The 23,062-nt window shown below is 51.1% G+C and overlaps 8 protein-coding genes across 8 annotated transcripts; 7 read left to right on the top strand and 1 right to left on the bottom strand.

Annotated features, from left to right (window-relative positions):
* Nucleotides 1-189: 189 nt before the first annotated feature.
* Nucleotides 190-1,870, top strand: MRS44_005320 (uncharacterized protein; the record flags this gene model as incomplete). The annotated part of the gene is made up of 4 exons (XM_065622551.1): nt 190-735; nt 816-1,225; nt 1,315-1,438; nt 1,493-1,870. 4 exons carry the CDS (start codon nt 190-192, stop codon nt 1,868-1,870), a joined length of 1,458 nt encoding a protein of 485 aa, XP_065478623.1.
* A 1,076-nt stretch (nt 1,871-2,946) lies between these two features.
* MRS44_005319 (uncharacterized protein) lies at nt 2,947-4,089 on the top strand (the record flags this gene model as incomplete). The annotated part of the gene is made up of 1 exon (XM_065622550.1): nt 2,947-4,089. One exon carries the CDS (start codon nt 2,947-2,949, stop codon nt 4,087-4,089), a length of 1,143 nt encoding a protein of 380 aa, XP_065478622.1.
* Nucleotides 4,090-4,611: 522 nt separating this feature from the next.
* MRS44_005318 (uncharacterized protein) lies at nt 4,612-7,015 on the top strand (the record flags this gene model as incomplete). Its single annotated transcript, XM_065622549.1, has 8 exons — nt 4,612-4,711; nt 4,767-4,789; nt 4,842-5,127; nt 5,205-5,271; nt 5,327-5,573; nt 5,632-5,981; nt 6,047-6,409; nt 6,469-7,015. 8 exons carry the CDS (start codon nt 4,612-4,614, stop codon nt 7,013-7,015), a joined length of 1,983 nt encoding a protein of 660 aa, XP_065478621.1.
* A 795-nt stretch (nt 7,016-7,810) lies between these two features.
* On the top strand, nt 7,811-8,356 carry MRS44_005317 (uncharacterized protein; the record flags this gene model as incomplete). The annotated part of the gene is made up of 1 exon (XM_046275446.2): nt 7,811-8,356. The coding sequence occupies one exon, from the start codon at nt 7,811-7,813 to the stop codon at nt 8,354-8,356; it is 546 nt and encodes a 181-aa protein (XP_046135522.1).
* Nucleotides 8,357-8,982: 626 nt separating this feature from the next.
* MRS44_005316 (uncharacterized protein) lies at nt 8,983-12,548 on the bottom strand (the record flags this gene model as incomplete). The annotated part of the gene is made up of 8 exons (XM_046283164.2): nt 8,983-9,534; nt 9,583-10,165; nt 10,215-10,248; nt 10,302-10,555; nt 11,141-11,452; nt 11,502-11,671; nt 11,727-12,157; nt 12,218-12,548. 8 exons carry the CDS (start codon nt 12,546-12,548, stop codon nt 8,983-8,985), a joined length of 2,667 nt encoding a protein of 888 aa, XP_046135524.2.
* Nucleotides 12,549-13,032: 484 nt separating this feature from the next.
* On the top strand, nt 13,033-14,631 carry MRS44_005315 (uncharacterized protein; the record flags this gene model as incomplete). Its single annotated transcript, XM_046283165.2, has 3 exons — nt 13,033-13,078; nt 13,133-13,586; nt 13,644-14,631. 3 exons carry the CDS (start codon nt 13,033-13,035, stop codon nt 14,629-14,631), a joined length of 1,488 nt encoding a protein of 495 aa, XP_046135525.2.
* A 563-nt stretch (nt 14,632-15,194) lies between these two features.
* Nucleotides 15,195-16,952, top strand: MRS44_005314 (uncharacterized protein; the record flags this gene model as incomplete). Its single annotated transcript, XM_046278295.2, has 4 exons — nt 15,195-15,439; nt 15,504-15,580; nt 15,630-15,905; nt 15,964-16,952. 4 exons carry the CDS (start codon nt 15,195-15,197, stop codon nt 16,950-16,952), a joined length of 1,587 nt encoding a protein of 528 aa, XP_046135526.2.
* A 558-nt stretch (nt 16,953-17,510) lies between these two features.
* MRS44_005313 (uncharacterized protein) lies at nt 17,511-22,775 on the top strand (the record flags this gene model as incomplete). Its single annotated transcript, XM_065622548.1, has 9 exons — nt 17,511-17,582; nt 17,644-18,988; nt 19,035-19,290; nt 19,351-19,400; nt 20,750-20,876; nt 20,933-21,728; nt 21,790-22,041; nt 22,090-22,486; nt 22,666-22,775. 9 exons carry the CDS (start codon nt 17,511-17,513, stop codon nt 22,773-22,775), a joined length of 3,405 nt encoding a protein of 1,134 aa, XP_065478620.1.
* Nucleotides 22,776-23,062: the final 287 nt, after the last annotated feature.

Genomic DNA, 23,062 nt, shown 5'->3' with positions numbered 1-23,062 from the left:
AAATCAAACCAACAACGGTGCTGTGCTCAACAGAAATTCAAACGCCCAATTCTTTTTAAATGGATACATGACTGATATTAACACCATCATCCCACGAAGTTTCTTTCCGGGCGATTTCACGACTCACTGAGTAACCAATCTACACGGACCTCAAGCTTCTACCATAGTGGTTGTACGCTTGCCTTCGCCATGATAGGTATATCCGCCTGGGACTACGTCTTCATTCGAACATGTATACTTGTCCTGCACCTCGTCGCACCCCTTAGCGTGCTCTATTCGCTAGTCAGCTGGCTCCTCCATCTTCCGTTCCATATCCCACGTGTACTAGAGATCTGGCTCGCTCTCGAGGCAGTCTTCTACCTTCTCGTCTACCTCCCGCGCAGAACCTACCTCCAGGCAGTCGTGGCACACCCCGCTGGCGGCCGTGACGATCGCCGGAGGTTGTTCTGGCGCTGCCACATAAACATTCCAGATCCGGAACGGTACCTGAAAAGATGGTTCAGGGACGCGCCGACAGCAGAGATCAAGCGGGAGAATGTCAAAGACTTCTTCCGGTGGGCGTTCCTGCACTCCGGCGAGCCTGATCCGGCATACGACGAGGAACTGGAAGAGTATGTTGAAGAGATGGAGAAATTACTCGGGAGGAAGCTGGAGCCTGGCCTCGGGAACGCGCAGAGTCTTAGATTGACACTTGATAAGGTCGAGATGCTGCATCGGAGCTTGACATGGTACCTGGTAAGATTTCATGGTGGGCTCTGCAATGAACCTCTCGCCCACGGTACCATCCATAGGGGCCTACTAACTTATTTCTATAGTGTGTGTTTATTGTCGATACGTTAGCGTCTATCTATTTGCGCTACTATTCCTTCTCCTTCTACCGCACGTCGTTATTTCGATTTCTCGCAGTCTTCCCCACACGCCTGCTCACTCTGTTCTCTACCTATCGTTCGCCTGCGAGAACTCTCACATACTGGTACCGGCCGCACACCTCCAGAACCAGGCTCCCTGTCCTGTTCATACACGGTATCGGTGTTGGACTCTACCCGTACATACCATTCTTGGCCGACCTCAATACCATAGATGGCGAGGACTTGTCCGATGGGCAGGTGGGCATCATCGCTATAGAGATTTTGCCAATCAGCTCTAGGATAACAGCTGAGGCTCTGTTGAAGGATGAGATGTGCGATGAGGTTCATTGCATTCTCAAGGAACATGGATGGGAAAGGTTTGTACTAGTGTCTCACTCGTGAGTCGCCCCCTTGTATTCTCTGGTTCTGTGTCTTGGCCAATGCGGCATGTTGACTTCATCTGAAGCTACGGAAGCGTTGTGGCTACGCATCTCCTCCACACGCCACGGATCGCAGGCAAGATCGGGCCAATTCTGTTTGTCGATCCTGTGTCATTTCTGCTGCATCTCCCCGACCTAGCATACAACTTTGTAATGTTTCCCCTGCATAATTGCTGACCGTCTCCGCTGACCTCGACACTTCAGCTCTGGCGGAAGCCGACCCTTCCAAGCGAATACCTACTCTCCTACTTCGGCTCCAAGGACATGGGCGTCGCGCATACGCTATTCCGACGTTTCATCTGGTCTGATAATGCATTATGGAAGGAAGATGTCCAGGGCCATCACGTAGCTGTTGTGCTAGCCGGCAAGGACGTCATCGTGGACACGAAAGTAATTGGGGCCTATCTGACGGGCGCAGATTACTGGCCTCCTGATACTGGGACCTGGGAGAATGGAGTATGGAAAGGGGACGGGCTTGATGTACTGTGGCTTCAAGAACTAGATCATGGAGAGGCCTTTAGCAGGAGGAGGACGAGAAAGAGGCTGGTGGATATTGTTATGAGATTCGTTGCGGAGAGCTAGCTGTCTAATAGCGGCAGCGAGCTGAAATCCTTCACAGCTGGTAGCTTCAATTCTCAGACGCACACTGGTGGAGGCGAGACGAAATTGGCGGTGATTCGATAAGTTCCACAGGAGCAGGAGCAAAGACAAACTGCGGTCAGTCATTAAAAATCGGGGGTGGATGAGGGAAGAGTTGATGAAGTAGAGTAATAATAGGAAAGCCAATACCCGCAGGGCGAAGCGTGGAAGAAAGCACAGAGCCCATGTAGATCAGGCGGAGAGTTTCTGTCTGTGAAAAGCAATCTGCTATTGGCTGGAATGTAGATACTATAGCACAGCGCAACTCTCTCACGTCTACGAACAACTTATTAGGCGTTTAATCACCAACAACAACTATTTCCTGCTTTAACGCGAACTACAGTAGAACTTCAACTTGTTTCAACAAAAGAACACATAAAGTCCGTTCCCGCTGAGTTATGAGTGCAGCCCAATCACAGCATATGTGGTTGCAGGGAGGGCATGTCCTTAGTGGAGGGTGAGTCACAATGTCTTGCCCAAATGCCTGTTATCAAGTTAGAAGCCTGGAGCAATGGCTTCACCGCTCGGGGCTTGATTCAAAGCCGAGTACTACATCTCGGGGCCCCGAGTGCTACCTATGTAGTCTATGGTCATGAAGTCGTCCTTGAAGTAAGGCAGCAGCGCTCGAGGATGTTGCAGTATAGACATTGAAACTGCATCTTAACATAGCGCGGCATCCGGAACGCGACATAGTAATCTACACAAGCTACGGAGACAATATCGCATAAATTTAGAGCTCCTTTTATCCTGAATAGAGTACTGTCCGACCCAAGCCCGTTGTCGCTACCCCGCCCTCTCCCAAGGCTGGTGATGTCCTTAGTATGACGAAACAATTGGCAATTCTCTAGTTAATTCCGAACACAAGCCTGAGGTTCAAAAGGGGCGATATCACTGCGTCATTTTCTTTCTTCTACTAAAACGAGTATCATCTGATAAATAAAAACTTGCCATACACACTCCCCTTCTACTTCTCACTTTGCTGAACTGGAACCTGCAGCAAGTCGGTCGCGATACCAACCATGACCATTCACACCATCACCGATGTCCCCATCTTCAACGGCCGCAAGGTTGATACTGCGGCTAATGTCACTTTCCGTGCCAGCCCTGGCGACATTGTCAGCATCGAGGCGGGAGCCAGGGATCTCGCCAGCGTCGACACTGTGATTGACGGGAGAGGCTGCACGCTCCTCCCAGCCTTCATTGACGCCAATGTTGACACTGCAGCGACGAACATGGACCTCCCCATATTTGCCTCTTACGGCATCGGCACAGTCTTCGACATGAGCAGCACCAAGGCCGAGATCCAGGCTATGCGAGAAGAGTCTCATGCCGAGGTCGGACTGCCTACCTACCTTGCATCGGGCCCCATTGCCACTGCGCAGGCCACAGATGGAGCGCAGATTCATCCGCGGCGGGAGACTGAAGTTGTGCGAGTCCCCGCAGCGGCCGAAACGTGGGTTGCCTCTGTCATGGACGGTCCGGACAAGTCTGACTACATCAAGGTGCTCGTCGATCTACCTGGGATAGACGGCCCAACGCTCATCGCTCTTGTTCATGCAGCACATGCCCATGGCAAGGTGGCCGTCGCACACTCGTTTCAAAAGGTCGGGTACTCCCGGGCTCTTCAGGCGGGATTTGATGTCATCACTCTCGTGCCCATCGACGGCCTCATAGACACCGACATGGCCGAGGGCCTCGCCGCGCGCAACATAGCATGCATCCCTACACTTTGTATGGCACGAGACATGGTTCCCCTGCTGCTCCAAGAGGCAAGGGACGATGTGGGGGATTTCAGCTTCGACTACGCGCTCACCAACGTGAAAAGGCTGTACGACGCCGGGGTGCGCATCTGTGCCGGAACGGAGGCGAACCAGATATCCCATGTGCCCATACCGATCGGGGAGAGCCTTCACGAGGAGATGGAGCTGCTCGTACGCGCAGGGCTGTCGAACCTCGACGCACTTAGGGCAGCTACGGTTGTTCCGGCCATGGTGTTTGGGCTGGGAGACCGGGGCGAGATCTCGCTTGGGCGGAGAGCAGACATGGTATTGGTCGAAGGGGATCCATTGCAAGACATCACGGCTACGAGGAGGATTCGAAAGGTGTGGATCGGTGGGGTTGAGATGGACGGATGGGATTCACTTGCATCAACAGATCTATAGCTGGGTAGCGTATTTGAAGCTTCTATGGAAATTCTCGAGTTATTTTACTTGAGCCGTGACCGTTCTTAGGTGGCTTGGCGATGTACAACCCGCAAGGGTCTGTAATGTTAAAAGGTGGGAACGCTTCTACCTCGCCACCAAATATCAGCCAAAGAGATGAGTGCCCTCACTGGAAAATTGCTTTGAAGGGTATTCGCCACGCCAGATGAGTGTTGTATGCTATTTAACATTACAGACCCTTGTGGGTTGTATCAGCTGTTCCAAGAGGCCTACCTATCATGGCTTGCGGAGCCAGCTCCGTAATCCAATCTTTATCAACCTGTACAAATACCCCTCGATGAAGCTCGTCGGCCTGACGCCACTGTTACGTCACACCCAACATTTGGCAGCTCGAACTTCAACGTTGCACGCCGAATCAAGTTATACATGATACTAATCGTTGCTCGCGGCATACGTTAATATTCTACTAACATTGTTATCCTCCCCTCGCCGTCTCAGAGAACGCCCTTGCGTACATGCGAGATGCGGAAGCTCCTCCCAAAGTTTCCGGGCCAGAACCCGCCGCCGGCAACGCCAGGCCTCGGGAAGCGCAAGCGTCCAATGGTTTCTATGGCTTGCGATTGTTAGTCTAGATAATAGCTCGACTGCAGGGCTTACTTGCTGACGACGCCATCCAGCCTGCCGAAAGCGCAAAATCAAGGTTCAACTCTCCCAAGCTTGCAGCGCAGCAGCAGCGTAACTAACTGCATCAGTGCGATAATCGACGCCCGGCTTGTTCACAATGTGTTCGCTCCTTGAGGGAATGCCGCTTCGCCATCGACGAGGCCAAGGCCGATAACGATACGCTGACTCACCAGCTTCGAGCCGCTTCCCTAGCCGAAAGCTCCTTGAAGACGATTCTCGATCAGCTGCGCGGTGGCTCGCGAGACGAGTCTGTTGAGCTCCTGCAAAGGATTCGACAGGAGGAGTCAGTTGATGACCTTGTCAAGACATTCTCCGATGCTAGCCTGCTGCTACCTCCTGCTCCACCACCCTCTGGTTAGTTGCGATGACCCCTGCCTCAGGTTGAATTATGAATCCGAGTTTGGATGGCTAACTATGGTGAATCATATGAGATCCTCAGAACCCACCTACTTTGCCTTTCAAGATTCCCATTCCCTTGAGCGTCGACAACCTTTCATCGTGAGTACTCTTGCTGCCTCTCTTTCTTTCCGTCATCAATACTGACGGACACCAGAGAGAACCCTTGGAGAAGCAAGGACGGCTTGGAAGAAAACCACCTCTTGCCTCTCTCCCAGTGGACGAGTCTGTCTACTGATGACGGCTACCTGACACATCTGCTAAACCTTTTCTTTGCCTGGGACAATACGCTTAGCCACGCCATCCCTCGATCCGGGTTTCTCCAAGATCTCAACGCCGGGCCAAAAGTAGGAGGAAAATTTTGCTCGAAATTCCTCGTCAATTCTATCCTTGCCATTTCCCATGTACGTTTAACCCCGCAAGAGTTGAGACAATGATGGTTCGTTTGTGCTAACGGCGCAGCTTTTCATGTCTCAAGGGCAATCATCACGCAAGTGCGACGAGTTACGCTCCAGTGGTGCCGTGTTCGCTGACGAGGCCCTACGAATGCTTGAAGATGAGCGGCAGCATCCGTCAATATCTCTGCTTCAGGGCTTACTGGCTCTCTGGATTTGGGAAATCAACTATGGGGCAAAGACCAAGGCCGAAGTTCTACTAGAACAGTTTTACCACTTTCATAATGCTTTAGGACTCAGCGATCTAGCGGTGCCAGCTGTGACCCGTACAATTCCCAACGAAACTTCAAGTTTGCGTCGCATGGAGGAGGAGCAGATTCTATCTTGCATCGTCTGGGGCTTTTTCTGCTTGGAGGCGTAAGTGCCAAGTTACTCAGATTCTTCCCTGAAATACGCCGATGCTAACAAGATAATCTAACAAGCAAACTATCCTTGACCTCCTCGCGTCCGATGAGAATCGCCAAGCCCAAGATGCCCGGGACCTTCGAGGATGCCTATACATCTATATTTGGCAAGCCCGGCGCGCCAGAGTATTTCTGGTCCCCTTATCCTCGTCAGTGTGCACCGCGGCAATCGTTTTTTCGAGAAGTCATCTCACTCGAGTGCCAACTTTCCGAGATGATACATGATTTTTCCGAGGTGTTCGCACCGACACACTGCGGAATACCGGCTTCAAGCTACGACGAGACGAGTGCACTCTACGACAGCCTTCTGAGATGGGGCACACGTGCGTCACAACGATTCCATACGAATGGAATCTTTCCCCCTTCGTTTCTCTTCCTGGAGTAAGTTCCAACTCCACGACTAGTGACTGGTTTGCTAGCATTACTAACACAATAACAAGGACTACGTATGATATGATGCTCTTGAAAGTCTTAGACCACCTTTCTCATTTCCCTCTCCCTAATGGCACCCACAAATCGATACTGTCCAAGCGAGCGTCACACGGAGCCTCGATCATCTCCAACCTCTGGGTATACCGGACTACCTTCGGGCTCCGTCACGAGTTCTGGCTCACGCAGGCGTGTTTAGCAGCAACCACCGCCGTCATCTTCAACCTTGGTGATACTCCAAGCCTGTCCAAGTCAGTGGTAATAGCCTGCCAGCTGCTCTATGAGATAGGAGAGTTTCTGCCCGTGGCGAATCAGTGTCTCCTAGTGATTAAGGCGCTTTCCAGTCACCAGGATGCAGCGTTTCCGACGTCTTATAGGATGATTTACTCTAAATTAGCCATAAGAATGGGACGGGTCATCATTAGAAGTGTTTCAATGCTAGACATTGAGCCCGCCGTGGATAATCCGGATGTTAGACAATCTGGAGGTTCTTCCCACGATGTCGCGTTTTCCAGTCAAATTGAAGGTATTTCCGACCTTGCCAAAACGAGTTCTTAGTTAAATACTATATCAAACTTTAATGTTTCATAATGCTTTTACTTGTCTGCAAACCCCCAGTGCTAATCCGTCGCTTTTCACCGAAATCAGCTTTCGAGGAGACTGTTCCGTCTGCAAGTTGTTCGTTTCAAGTAGCGAGATTTGAAAACAAGATCAATTATTGTCTTCCATCTGTTAGCTCAGCTATCACATCGAGGGCCGGGCTTTAACTATAACAAAGAACATAATGTTAATACTTCATAGCATCATATCCCAATGCTAACACTATGGATCTAGATACATCAATTACCTATGTTAAGGTTTAGCCTGTACCGGAGTTTACCATCCAGCACATAAACGAAACCTAACCTTAATATTATATTATCTATTGATACTATGTTTGCAAACGGCATAAGACTAGTTCTCATAGCCCGAGACTCGTCTCGAGGCTGAGACTTGAGTGGTTATTACTGGTCCTAACTTATGCAGAAACTTGGCGCACGTGATGGGTGTGTCGTCAGATCATAAGAGTCTGTGCACCTCAGAGACTAACCGCTTATAACCAGCTGACATCGGCTCGGCTCTGCCATCATCCGCATCGTAAATAACGCAATCTTTAGAACCTACCAAACCACAAAACTATAAAGCCAGACAAGTTCGGTCAATAGCGCGGAGTTTGTCTTCTCTGCAGCGAAATTGCTACTTAAAAACCCGTCCATAGTAGGTTGTTCATCTGACAAAACCTCATTCGTCGCCTCAAAGAACATTGCTAACGGAATGAAATAGTCAAACCCAAGCAAATATTCGTATTTCAACATGTTTCGAGCTCGATTTGGCCCACTGGCGAGAGGCTGCGCCAATAGTCTGAAGGCCAGCCGCCGTCAATTCTCAACCTCTCCAGGCTGGCTCCAATCACTCCCGGTCCAAATCTCGGGCCAAGGAAGCGGCACCATCCAGTCCATCTCTGTCAAAGACAAACCATACACATTTTCCGCAGACACGTATACCGTCATTGGCGGTACGGATTCGCACCCTTCACCGGTCGCTTACGCCCTCGCCAGCCTGACGTCTTGCAACCAGGTGACTGGCTCGTTGGTTGCAAAGGACCACGGCATCACGCTCGGAAAGTGGCATGTGACAGCCCATGGCCAACTCCCTACTGCGGTTCTGGTTGGAGGTCAGCAGGGGAACCCGAACTGGGAGAGCGTGGCTCTTACGGTGCGGGTGCAGAGTGATGCCAAAGATGATGCCGAGTTTCAGCACTTTGTGTCCGAGGTTGAGCGTCGATGTCCCATTACGCAGCTATTTAAGCTCAGTGGTGTGCAGTACAGCAGCGAGTGGGTGAATGAAGCCTTGGAATAGTAGCAATAGGTATCAAGAAATGGGTGAGATTGATTGAAGTGCAGGGGCCTGTTCGAACGTAGGACGATCCATGTGAATGACTTTACTCTGCTTATTTTTGTATTGTTTTTGGTGAAGCTATCGCTACCGCCAACTATGACTTTGGATAGCCGGACGACCCGCCAAAATAGAATTCGCCACGAGTTGCCTTCGGTAACGCATCATTCATTACGAGTGCATGGGCACAAGTATTCCCTGTACAGAGGCGCAGAGTTAGACCTTGCACACAGAGACATTGAAGTTGTCATTTTACTGAGCGAACCTGTTTTGGATCACTTGGACCGTAATAATAGGTAAATGCATCTTGAAGTATCGAGCCATACGCTTGCTGCCGTAGAAACTCTTGGGATTTATATGGGATGTGAAATATCAATATTTCGAATGCAGCTAAGTAGTTGTATTCAGGATTTATCAACCAAATGCAACATGGAGAAATACATAACATATAGTATAAAGTCTCACACTAGAAGCCAGCGTAGGGTAAATGATTGCTGTAAACAAGCTCGTAGGAGAAAAATGAGTTTTGTGTATACAATGATTCAGCTTCTAAACCCGTCTTTCCCAATCTCCAAGTCACGCCCTCACACTCACACCTTAACCTGTGCTGTATCCCCTTGCTTCCTCTTTTTAACCTCCCTCGAAACGGCTAAGAAACCAGTGCCAAGAGTCAAGCAAGCCCCAGCGAATGCTTGCGCACCAATATATCTACCGTTCATTGCAGATATAAGTGTGCCCGCAATAGGAGTACCAGTCAAGACCGCAAAACTCACAATAGTAAAAACCATGCCGATTCTCGTACCCTGCTTGCTTGGATCCGTCGTTAAAGACGCCAAGGCTGAAGGGAACATGGCCTGAATGCCTCCCAAGGCAGGGCCACTAACAGCAGCCCAAACATAGAGACCAGACTGGGAATTAACAATTATCCAACACCATACGAGCAAAGCTCCGAGCCCAGCCGTCGGTACAAAGACAGTTAATGCTCCAATCCGATCGCCAAAGTAATTGGGCACAAGGCGGCCGAGAATACCGACTCCACTCATGACCATGATAACGTCAAGGGACTTGGAGTAAGTCATGCCTTGGATATCGCGAGCATATGCGGCAATGAAAAAGAAGGCGAAGTATACTCCCCAAAAGCACTGAGATTTGATGTTAGCGGAGAGTAGACAACAGACGGGGAAGCGTACCATGAATGCACCCAGGGCATAATATGTATACTCCAACTCCTTAAACGCAGACCATTCAACGAGTCGCCCACTCTTCCGCGGTGGAATTCTGGGTTTCAGAGACAACAGGGAGATGACAAAACACCCTGCCTGTATTAAGCCAATAACCCGAAGCGTCCAGCTGAATCCTAGACGCGGAAGCAGCTCTCGTACGATGCCCGGGAATACAAGGCCTCCTGTTACACTCCCGCATGCTGTCAGACCTATTGCGATCGATCTATACTTTTGGAAGTAGGTCGAGATGATAGCAATAGCCGGGCAGAAGAGACACCCGTTGCCCAGGCCGACACAAACACCCTGGGCAAGGAATACCTGCCAATATTGCGTGCATGCTGAAGTCGCCAGAGTTCCAGCAACAACAAGTATGGATCCGAGTATGGAGATGGGGAGGAAGAAGCCGGCATCGGTGAGGCGGCCAGTAAAGGTGCCAATGAAGAAGAGGAAGAAAACCTCAATCGATCCGATCCACGCGATGTCAGATGGCGGACGTTGAAGGGCTTGCACGTAGTAGCTTTGGAAAACTCCAAAAGAATTAATCACGCCCCTGGTTGCGTTAGTGTTACTGTCATAAAGGAAGTGAAAAAGTGGCATACCAAGTGTTCATGACTACCAGGTGAGTGCCGAGAACTGCGGTTTAATCAGTACCGTATCTTGGAATAGGGCCACTGGGAGTTCCTTACCGCACATCCATGCCCTGAAGCCTCCATCGGGGGCAGGACCAGGCGTGATGCGACTCAGCACCCTGCTGGCCAAGCCTGGCTCGGTTTCCTCCTCTGGCACAGCGTGTTGGGTAGATGCCACACTCGTCTGAGATGACTGGCTACTGGGCAATATCAACGCTTCGGTCGCTTGTCCCTTTTCGTTGCATTCTTTATCATCGTGAAAATCCATGTCTGGTGCGTTCGGTAACCAAGGTCGAGGGGCTGGCAGCGGACTAGGCAGTTTTTCAGGCATCGTATTCGCCGGGTCGTGAGCTAAAGAGAAACTTTGACCGAATCTGAACCCAGCTGAGAGGTTTGATTGTTGTTGTTCTTTAATAGCTTATCTTGGGTGTTGTCATTGATTATAGGGATCTGTAAGCTTGCTCACGAGGGTACCGGAGCTCAGGACAATTGGCGAAAACACAACACAAGGACAGTAAAGGAAGGAAGAAAAAATTGCAAAGAAGAGAGTAAAATTTTGATGAAGGATTCGATGCCTTGTTCCCGCCTTTCCTCTGTCTTGTCCATTTGGCCCTTTCGCTTGTCTGTTTCACCTTTCTCTCATCTGTTTCGCCCTTTGCTAGCATCAATGTGGGGACAGCTAGAAGACGCTCACAGTTCAATTGAAATCACGCAACACACACTTGAATAGCCGTAGGGGAACATATTCTCCCTAGTTCACCTCAGAAGAATGCCCATTCAGCTCATAGCTGAAGCTGGGGGTCGCCTTTGCTTCAGCAGTCACCGCTATCCTTATAAGGCAGGGGAAATGTCATTTCAATGGCACAGGGGATAACTGTTTGTACCTAGAGCCTCACCCCGATACCTCGCGAACCTTGAACAAAATCATTTGATTTGATTCCACAGCGTCCTTGTCTCGCATTTTAACAGCGGTCTCCAGCCCTGCCACAGGGACACGATACTCAAGCGGCTGTTTAGTTGGCTCCTCCTTGGTCGCATCAGGGAGCGGGTAGTGATAAGGCAAATATTCGGGCATCAGCCCCAACTGGGCCAGTACAGTACCTTGATCCCATATGATGTGTTCGTGATACAGTCGGTCTCCGCGAATGTTGACGACCGCGGTGAATGGGATCTCGAGCTTGCGTCCGGTAGGGCCAAGGCCGGGAAGGCTAAGCATAGCGTCAGAATCACAAACATAAGCAAGTATAGGGAACTTACAGCCAGTCTATACGGGTCTCATGTGTGCATTTAAAGATAAACTCATCAATAACCCTATCAATGCCCACTGAGCGACTGATCAACTCGTTGGATGTGTCTGCTGGATTCTGAAAAATAAAATGGTCTCGGCAGAAGGCCGTTAATCGCTCCCTACCAATTCCACCCGTCATCTGAAGGTATCAGCAGCGTTTTCAGAGAGACAGGATCAAGTTCTGCAAAACTCACCGTTGGTATGTGATTTACGTAGGGCTCCTGAACCATTGTCCCCATGGTGCACTCTACAGACCTATTGTCAAATTCGTAATATGTATGCTCATCCCAGATGGCCTCGAGATCGAAATAGGGTCCCTTCATGAGTTGTTTCAAAAAGGAAAGATTCCTGGTATGGGAAATAGACTCGGACGCGTAACTGAACTCTTCCTGGAACGGGGTTGCGAATAGGAAGGACTTGGCGCTGGGGTAGTCGTACACGGTCAAGTCCTTGGCACGTTGAAAAAGCGCCGAGGCTTTGCCAGCAAGATGATGAATTTGAGGGACCGAGGCTGGCGCTAACATCGACTGGCCATGGTGCAAATTGCCGTAGACTGAGGCACCGATAATCTGTGGGAATAGTTGAAGCTGGGGTGCAACTCGGTTCCAAAGTTCCGGGCTGTAGGCTATTCATTGTTAGCATTAGTATACTAGCGGTTTTAAGATAGCAGCAGTTTAAGACTTACCAACCAGGCCGACCACATCTTGTATATCAACCGTCTTGCATGATCGCAGCTCCTCTAGAGCCCATCTGATGGAGTCATCAGGTCTAGCTAGTGCTGTCTTGGTGATCTCGACCACCGTATAGCCTTCCTCCGCCCACTTCATCAGAGGTGACGGCACGCCGTTCTCGATGGCCAGGGCAGAGGAGCCAGCTAAACCAGTGTCGGAGACTAAAACAATGAGCCCAGGGCCCACACCCCTCCTGGAGAGTGGCTGCAAGATTGTTAGACCTGGGGCAAACTGCTTAAGTCGGGTTTCGGGTAGGAACGGAAGAACTGCGTATTTGCTATCCATTTTCAGGGTGGGCAGTGCGATGGGGCTTTGTGGCTGACTGCCTGTGTCCCTCTCTAGCACTGACATCGACACGAAAAGGGTTTAAATGCGGTTAATGTCAACCATGAATATCCGTCGTCTTGGGTCAGTAACTGAGAGCTAGGTTTGTTTCGGCAGGTCCGAAGTTTGAGATGGATCTGTAAACCGGCGCCACCGGGGCGGGGTTATTACAGTAGGAAAGTCGGAACGGAACTATGTATCTGCATGAGTTGATTGCGTCTTATCAATCAAACCCGAATAGACGGGCTTCGTCAACACCGGAACTGCATGCGGAACCCCCGATGGGTATCCGGATAGCTCTTTCAAGCCCTTGTTAGGGAACTGCCGATGGTTAATTTTAAGTGACTTATCGGCAGCTTTGCAATCCGTTGAGTAGCACAAAGGATTGAGACGCATCCTGTTTCGGTGTCCCCAGAGTAGTTGAACCCCCAACGAGAAAGCAACCATGCCTACCATCACCGTTTCGGGCGTTGGTGGTTGTCAGATCAGAGGTTTGCGTCTCCATCATATTCTGGAATCTTCACGGCTGACCTGTCGCCTCACAGTGCCAACGGGCCTCTTTATCGACAATGTCTTCGTTTCAGCCCACGAAAACGCCGTCGTGGACATCGAAAACCCGTTAAACGGCCAAAAGCTGGGATCCATCTCCGCCGCTCAAGCTGTTGACGTCGATAGAGCCGTCTCGTCGGCCAGTAAGGCATTCAACGAGACATGGCGCTTATCAAGACCTCAGCAGCGCCGAAATATGTTGAACCGGCTTGCGGAGCTTATCGAACAGGATGTCGATATTCTCGCCTCCCTTGAGGCGGTCGACGCAGGAATACTCTTTCGAGACTCTAGTAACATGTTTGTTCCGCAGGCTGCCGAGACATGTCGCTATTATGCGGGCTGGGCGGATAAGATGGATGGTCAATCTTTAGATATTGCTGACGGAATGGCTTACACTCGGCGCGAGCCTTATGGTGTCTGCGCTGCTATCGTGCCTTGGAACTCGCCTTTGTAAGTAAGCATGCCGGGTTTTACGACTTGACTGTCTAATTATACCTACTTATCTAGGATGATCACACTCTGGAAGCTCGCACCAGCCATCGCCGCCGGGAATGTCCTCATTATAAAGACGCCTGAGAACTCACCACTTTACGGACAGCGACTTGCAGAGCTCGTTGTTGAGGCAGGGTTTCCTCCCGGTGTCATCAACATTCTCTGTGGCATAGGTTCAGTGGCAGGCCAGGCTCTGGCTGAGCATCGAGAGGTTCGGAAGGTCTCCTTCACTGGAAGCGCGGCGGTCGGCCGCCAGCTCTTGGCTACCTCGTCAAAGACAAACCTCAAGAAAGTAAGCCTTGAGTTGGGCGGGAAGGGACCAAGCATTGTATTTGCTGATGCAGACTGGGAAAATGCGTTGTCTTGGACTACGGCTGGCATTACCGTGAACAACGGTCAGATATGTGCGGCCGGGAGCCGTATCTACGTGCAGGACACGATCTATGATCGCTTCGTACGCGAATTCTCGCAACGCTCCCAGGATGCCATCGCAGGGGATCCATTGCTAGCTGATACTACCAAGGGCCCTCTCATCAACAAGGTACAAAAGGAACGGGTTATGGAATACATCCAAAAGGGGCGTGGAGAGAAGGCCAAGTTGATTCATGGGGGAGATGATTCCGAACTGCCAAGCAACGGACACTTCGTGCCCAACACTGCCTTTTCCGATGTTGATCCTACCGCCTCCATCATACAGGAGGAGATCTTCGGCCCGGTAGCTTGCATCGCTCGCTTCAGCACGGAGGAAGAGGCTATCAAGTTGGCCAATGGAACATCGTACGGTCTCGCATCAGCTGTCTTCACAGATAATGTCAACAGGGCCATACGAGTCGGCGAGTCTCTTGAGAGTGGACAGGTGACGGTCAACATGTGGGGTACCGTCAATGTGAACACGCCCTTTGGCGGCGTTAAGGAAAGCGGGTTTGGTCGGGACCTAGGTCGGGATGCTCTGGATGAGTGGACTCATGTCAAATGTATCAAGTTTCAAGTTTCCAAACTGTAGGTGTCGCGAACTAGTCTGAATGGTAACTGAGAGTTATGTTGATCAAGCTTGCCGTGTCTCATAGCGTTCAGCCAAATCATAATGCTTTGATTCATTAGAACCTTGTTTGTTCTTTCGTTGCGGTGGTAAATCTCGGTACGTAGGAATGCATGTCGAAAATACTGAACTGAGTTGCATTAGGCGCCTGCCCATGCTTCTCTGTGAGTGCGGTTATCTCCTCTCCAAGGGGCTTGAACAGTCGTAGCAAGATACATATTGTAAGTTTTGGAGTAGTTTGAGAAGTGACAGATAAAGAACCCCCGGTTCCGACTTTAGGAATGAAAACGATAAGGAGGGTGGCGAACCAATGGTATGAGGCGGAACCCGCGGAACACGGCTCGTCGCAAGATAAGAAGATGACGATTATGCACTGGCCTCAACACCCTGTTCAGGATTCCCCAGATTACCATAGTTCGGGCTGAGACTATTTAGTCTCTCACAACCACCTTTAGAAGGATACTAAAAAGTGCACACCAAATCTCATATTTTAATCACACTCACAACAAACTTGCTGCTGTACAATCATGACGGACACTACCGATATCAAAAAGGTCACTTCTGTTGACAAGGTGACTGTTGATCGCGCAGTCACCAACTCGGATGCAACGCGCCTGGAACAACTTGGCATAAACAGCGAGCTCGAAAGATCATTCTCTTTACCATCTCTGATCGGGCTCTGCCTCTGTCTGATGGCCACATGGGAGGCGAGCACGGCGGTCCTAGCCCAGGCGCTGCTAAGCGGCGGCGCCCCTTGTCTCTTTTACAACTTGTTCGTCACCCTTCCTCTTTGGCCGTCTGTAACCAACTGGAGCTGACATCTTGGTTTCCAACAGCCTCCTCAGTTTCCTTTGCAGTCTTGCCATAGGAGCCTCCCTAGCCGAGATCGCGTCCATTTATCCAACTGCGGGAGGTGAGCCTTACCATTACACGTCGCTTTCCATCGTTGACGGTGTGGACAGGACAGTACCATTGGGTCACGGCTTTGTTTCCTGTCTGGGGTAGAAAACACATCGGTTGGGTTACGGGGTGGATATCGATCGGTGGCCAGATCGTCTTTACGGCGTCGGCAGCCATGGCTAGCGGCCTGATGGTCCAGGGGCTGATCATCCTTAACAATGACGACTATACTGGCACCAGATGGCAAGGAATGCTCTTATACTGGGCCTTCTTAGCTTATGCCACCGCGATGAACATCTGGGGTCATCGAAGTTTGCCGTCGGCAAACTTGATATCAGGTCGGGCTCCAAACAACTTACCATGCATGTCAAGTTGTGAAGCTAATGCCAGATTTAGCTGCACTTCACGTGGTTGGCTTCGTGGCTGCGTTCGTTGTGCTCGCCGCCATGGCAGATAAAAACTCGGCGCGTTCCGTCTTCGCCCAAGTCCAAAATTCAACCGGCTGGTCCAGTGACGGGGTGGCCTGGATGGTGGGACTGCTCAGCACTGTTTACCCATTCCTTGGATATGATGCTGCCTGCCATTTGGCCGAGGAGATACCTCATGCCGCTAGAAATGTCCCTCTTGCAATCATGGGCAGCATCGGCCTCAACGGCTTGATGGGCTTTGCGTTTGCCACCATGATTTTGTTTTCGACAGGACCGTTGGAAAGCATTCTCACAACCCCGACGGGATTTCCCTATATCCAAATTTTCCTCCATGTCACCAAGTCCCACGTCGCGGCAACGATTCTGCCCTTGATCGTCATCGCTATCGCAATGGCTGCGACGGTTGCCGGCATCACATCTACATCGCGGACGTTGATGGCATTTGCCCGGGACAGTGCTACCCCCTTCTCGGGATTTCTGAGCAAGGTAGACCAACGTGAAGCAATCCCAACACGAGCCATCTGGACCATCGTAGCCCTACAGATGTCGTTGGGCTTCATCTACCTGGCCAGCTCAACAGCCTTCAACGCCGTTCTCTCCATGGCTATTATTGGCATGTACCTATCATACCTCTTTCCCATCGTCGCCATGCTTCTCGGAGGCCGGAGCGGTCTTAAGGCTTCCGACTATGGGCCTTTTCGACTTGGGAAAGGTCTTGGGATCTTCTTGAACGTGATGAGCGTCTGCTGGATGACGGTATGTGTTTTGTTCAGCGCGTTCCCGACCGTCATGCCAGTTACCCCCACTAACATGAACTACTCGTCTGTGGTCATAATGGGATGGCTCCTCTTTGGCTTAGCTTACTATGTAATCTCTGGGCGTCACAAGTTTCAGATGCCCGTCGTTGGGACTGGAGTTGTGATTGGGATCCCTCTCGCCTTGGACGTTGGCGCCTGATCCGTAAGACGGGTCTGGCAACGGATGCTACGCGGAGGATGTTGGCTCTAAGGACTGGCCCACGGAAAGACAAAGCAGTGTAGTAAATTGATTGCCTTCATTCCGTCTTCTTCCCAAACGTTTTAGGAACCGATCGACTGGACTGGGCTCGGAACTCGGCTTTCCTGTTCCGCCTATGATCCCGTATGACATCCCCACTCTTTCCGTCCACGTAGCCGTAGTCAGGTACCTACAAGATATAGGCCCTTCCTTTTCTATCTTTGCCCTGTGCTTGGCTTTGATACATTCTTTTGACACCTAATACAGCAAAAGACCTGTTTTGAACCATCAACAGATATGCACAACCTGTAAGAGTTTCTCTGTACAGCTTGCTCCGATGAATGAATGACTGACGTGCTATTCACAAGCGAGAAATATTCGGCCTCGTTCGCCTTCTTCGAGGGTCTTTGGGAGGTATGTGTGCGCCCTTGCCCTTTTTGATGGACAGTTTTCTTACATGGTGAGCAGGCTGGTGTTACCCATGTCTTTGTCAACTTGGGTTCGGACCATCCGGCCATCATGGAGGCTCTCGCACACGGAGCCCATTTGAAAGGTGTCAATTTCCCCAAGGTCATCACTTGCCCTCATGAGGTCTGTTCCCCTACGGCTTTGAACCCAGTGCTCAGCACAAGTCACTAACAAGCGTGCTCAGATGGTCGCAATGTCCATGGCTGACGGATTTGCCCGTGTGACGGGCAAACCTCAGTGTGTCCTGGTCCATGTCGATGTGGGAACACAGATGCTCGGCTGCGCTATGCACAATGCATCCGTTGCAAGATGCCCGGTCCTGGTGTTTGCAGGCCTGTCTCCATTCACCCTCGAAGGTGAAATGAGAGGTTCCCGTACCGAGTATATCCATTGGCTTCAAGACGCTCCTGATCAGAAGCAGATTGTTTCTCAGTTCTGTCGCTTCTCGGGCGAGTTCAAGTCTGGCAAAAACATCAAGCAGGTGCTCAACCGAGCATTGCAGTTTGCTACAAGCGATCCCAAAGGCCCTGCATATCTCGTTGGTGCTCGAGAAGTTATGGAGGAGGATATCACGCCATACCATCTGGACCAGGATGTGTGGAACGCCGTGGCCCCAGTTGGTCTTCCCCCTGACGCCCCGGAGCTCATTGTCTCTCTCCTGGCTGAAGCGGAGAGCCCGCTTGTCATTGTCGGCTATACTGGCCGTAACCCAGCGACTGTGCCCGAGTTGGTCAAGCTGGCTGAGTCGATTCCTGGTGTTCAGGTCCTGGATGGCCTTGGAAGTGACGTCTGCTTCCCATGGAGTCATCGCGCCTTTTTGGGAGTTGGAATTGGACGTCACGAATCCATCAGGACTGCAGATGTCATCGTCGTGATTGACTGTGACGTTCCATGGATTCCAACCCAGTGCAAGCCTCGTGCGAATGCAAAGATCATTCACCTCGATGTCGACCCCCTCAAGCAAAACATGCCTCTACATTACATACCTGCATTCCGCAGATATCGCGTCGACTCGGAAACAGCTATTAAGCAACTGAACAACTACATTTCGATGCATCCTCACTTCTCCAAACTGACTGAGCTCGAGCCGTATAGAAAGCGCTGGGATCTGCTGGCTGAGGCCCATCGGCAACGCATGGACAAGATTGCAAAGCTTGCTGAAGCACCATCGGACGGATCCTCGTCACCGAGTACCTCTTACTTGTGCGCTCAACTGCGCAGAACGTGCCCCAAGGATACGATCTGGTGCGTCGAGGCAGTCACAAACGCTCCTTTTATATATGAGCAACTACAGGTTGACGACCCAGGCCATCTCTTCAATGGCGGCGGGGGCGGGCTCGGATGGTCCGGGGGAGCGACACTAGGCGTTAAGCTCGCCTCAGACTGGGTTTCTGGCGGCAAGGGCAAAGGCAAGTTCGTAACACTCATTGTGGGCGACGGCACATACATGTTTGGAGTGCCAGGTACTGTATACTGGATCGCCAGAAGATACGAGCTACCCACTCTCACGATTGTGCTCAGCAACAAAGGTACGTCCAAACAGATGCAGTTGTCACCGATGCTAACACCAAAAAGGTTGGAATGCTCCGCGTCACTCAATGTCCCTGGTGCATCCTGACGGATACGGGTCCAAGATCTCGAACCAAGACCTCAACATTTCCTTCTCCCCGACTCCCGACTATTCAGGTATAGGAAAGGCAGCTTCCGGGGGCAATGCCTGGGCTGGGGTCGTGTCCTCCATTGAAGACTTGGGTCGACTACTGCCGGAGGCTGTGGAAAGAGTCCAGAACGGTGTTTCAGCACTCCTTGAGGTTAGGCTGAAGGGGTCCTGGTGAGCGCGGCGAGTAGCCACAGCTCAGCGAGTAAAGTGACATTCTGTAATCCTGATTAGCTTTATCTTATCTTATCTTATCCTCAACTCTACTTCGTTCGCACTCTCGGGTAGGTTGTGTCTTCCCAAGAAAGTGTCTTTATTACCTCCTTTATTACAATTATTAACTACAAGTAGGTAACCTGGATAGCTTGCAGCATCTTGTTTGGATTTTTCTCAGCCTGAATTGGCATTTTTGAAGCTGAAATGCGGAAAATTACGCCGATCCCAACTCTGCTTGATGCATTGTCTGTTTGCGCCCCCAGCTACCATGCCAAGCCCGGCCACTCTAGTGTTGCAACGGAGAACACAAGGGTCCCCTCCCTCGGACTTTCGGTCATAGCAAATGCCGGCAACTCCACTTCGGTAGTTCCGATGAAGCGTTCCGGAGTTGTGTTACAGCTGTAGTATTTCTGTCGCCTTGCTCTGGGGCTTCCGTCCCCTGGCCTTCTGTAACCTTTTTTGACAAGGTGCTCGTTTTGGAGGCTCGGGACCGTATCGGTGGCCGGACTGGTCCTCCAACATTGAGGGCCACACCTATGAGCTTGGGGGGACTTGGGTACATTGGCACCAACCATTTGCCTGGAAGGACCTTTACAGACATCCGACCTCCAAGTCCCTTGATCCATCGTAGTGAGGGCGACGTGGTGGAGATGAGTCGGAAAGAGATAACACAGACCACTAAGTATTCCTGTTTGTGGATACGGGCAGCTGATTACATAGAATTGTTTTTGTACCCATTGGCTCCTGTGAAACGCAGACTGACCGAAATCACCGGCCTAACCCTGCACCAGCACTACCAACTTTCTTGCGTACCTTATCTTGTGACACAACGACCACTTTAGTCCAAATCGACTTCAAAGCTTAGATTTCCCACTTGTTGGGTTCATCTAAGAGACCTTGAACGCGTACGAACGCATTTTGGACTGACGGTTTAGAATATGAGAGTGAATACTCCGTACGTAGTACGTAGTTATCCGAACCATGTAGGCAGGGGGAGATGGAGTGTGGTGATATGGACGGTCCACCCATGAGACGGTTTCGGTTTAGTTTCTCCTTCTCTTATCTGTTCCCCGCATTCTAGCACAGCGGACCTCATCCCGGCTTCCCCCCGGTGCCGATATTAAATGGGGTCCCGCTCTAACGGTTGCCTCATGTCTCCCGACATTGTCATCCGACTCTTCACTTGCGAGCTATTGTCCCGTCATTCCGAACCTCTGCTTCTCGTCTTTCGATTGCTCTCCGTTAGTGTGCAAGGGTACCATGCCCCAGGCAAAAGAAAACAGAGTTCACAAACGGTCAGGCACCCAGAATGGGGAGCTGGCCAAGCGGAGGGCCCCGTATGCTCTACGGGCTTGTGATGCCTGCAGACGCCGTAAAGGGAAGTGTGATGGACGACAACCATGCGGCCATTGCTTAGGCCGAGGGCAAGACTGTAGCTATAGCAGCAGCTTCGCGCCCGAAGGTTGGCAACCGGCAGCGGTTGTCGCTGCGGGCCGGGAGACTGGCAAGTCTGATAACCGGCGACACGGCTCAGCTGTATCATAGTATGCCACCATGGACGCACATGTGCCACCATCTAACTGACCTGAACCCACTATAGCAACAGAGATGCCCTCGTGGAGATGCTATCGACTCTCCAGGAGCAGTTGGACACTCTGGCGTCCCAAGTGCGCCCGCCCACGCAGGTCCAACTTGACTCACCATCACCAACCTTGGCAGCTGATTGTAGCGGTGATGAGAGCTTCATCGCTACTCTCATCAATGACGCCAGTGTCGGCCAGGATAGCGTACACCCGGCCAAACAGCAGTCGCGTGGTTCAGCGCAGCACTTCTACGGACCGACAAGTCCAGACTACAGCTTGAACGTAGCCCAGTTGAAACTCCGTCGAAACAGCTTTCCGGGCGCCCCACTCCAGCAACGGCAGTTTCAGCTGGCCACCATCGACGAAGATGCTTCGGATGAGGACGAGGTCGCCGACACCCCCAGCCCTGCTATGCCACCGCGGGTACTTGACCGCGAGGCCCTCGGGCGACTACTGCAGCTCCGCTCCTTTATGGATCTACAAGAAGCAATTCGTCTTTTGCACGTGTATCAAGAGGTTGTAGGAGATCTTCATCCGCTGATTGACCTCAACGAGGTTATTTCCCTAGCACGGTCCTGCTATGCTGATCCAGAGTCTGTGGTTTGGGATATTTCTGCTAGGAAATCAGGAGCTGCTTCAGACGAGAACCTTGTCATTTTGAACCTGGCTTTGGCCATAGCCCTCCGAGCTGATTCTAATCCGGAGAGTTCTTCTGTCGAAATTCTTGTGCGAAACTGTTTTCAAGGTGCCGTCAATGCAAAACTCGGCACAGCTCCCCATAGCATCAGGCATGTCACCATCGTCCTACTTAATGTATGCTCGCGTACCTACCAACCCGTCTACTCGGTCATCCCCTTACTAACTCGAAGTGCAGGGCTTCTATGAATTCTTTCAAGATATGCCACGCTCCGCCTGGCGCATGTGTGGAATTGCTGGGCACATGCTAATGGAGCTGGGGTTTCACAATGGTGAAGTCTCCAAGCACCTTTTGGAATTGAACGCCCAGAGAGAAGAAGCTTGGAACCTGATCAGCTGTATCCTTATTATCGATCGCCAATGGAGCTCTGCAACTGGGCTTCCAACGCATTTCAACAATTCCAGCTTCAGCTCAATTCCAATGTCTTGCGTAAGTCAACTTGTGTCTTATAAGTCACCACGCGCTAATCTGTGGCAGATCAAGAACCCTCACGTCAAGGCGATGCATGCCTTTATCCTCATCAGCGACAAATTTAGTGAGCCTATTGCGCAAGCTGCCAAGGGAGAAGGGTATAGTGATGATGAAGCTTTCGAGCTGATGAGCTTCCAAATCGAGCAGTGGAGGAAGAAGGCTGTTGGGGAGCATATACTCTCTCAGTCTGACAAGTGGCAAACCGAACCGTCGACGAAGCCTCCCACGTGGTCAATTCTTCTGAACCTCAGGGCTGAGTCTGTTCGTAGTTTGCTGCTCAAGCCGTTCTTCTTCTCAGAGTCCGATCCTGGGAAAATTACTAAACACATTCGGCCTGCGACGGAACTAGTATTCAAAGTCGTCAACGTTCTCTACACCCTCGATACTACCACTGACATATACCGTAAACAACACCCCAACTATCAACATCTATTGGCGTCCGCGATAGCACTTGCCTTTCTACTGGTAGCGCTTATTGAACAACATAGGACTGATTTGCTGCCAAACCTATCTCCGGACATTCTCGATTCACTGAGTCGCAGTTTCGAAATGGCGGTCTCTCTGACGGATAACTACGTCAAGACATCGAGGGCAGCGCGGAGACTATCGAAAAGGTTATGCGAGATGAGGGGAATCTTGCTGAACCTGGGCCTCCTCAACAGGTCGAGCTCGGGCGACGCAGCAGGAATTGAGTCTACGCAGAGAAGCACGGCCAGAACCACACAAAAGACACCCTTTTCCCAAACTACACAACTCTTCCCATCATTCACCTCCCCCTTCACCACACGCGACACCAGCGTAGGTCTTGGGACGATTTTCCCTACTACTTCAGATGTCGAGATGCAGCCGAGGTCAAGTTGGACAGACTCACTCCGGTTTCAATGGCCCGTTGGGGATACCAGTACTATTTTTCTCAGAGGGTATTTTCTAGCGCCACTTTTTCAGGTGTATTTATGGTCGGCGTTGGTCTTATTACTTG

Source organism: Fusarium solani, assembly GCF_023522795.1.
Source record: "Fusarium solani strain SB1 chromosome Unknown bctg00000002, whole genome shotgun sequence".
Lineage (NCBI taxonomy): Eukaryota > Fungi > Ascomycota > Sordariomycetes > Hypocreales > Nectriaceae > Fusarium > Fusarium solani.
This window is presented reverse-complemented; position numbering and strand designations above follow the sequence as displayed.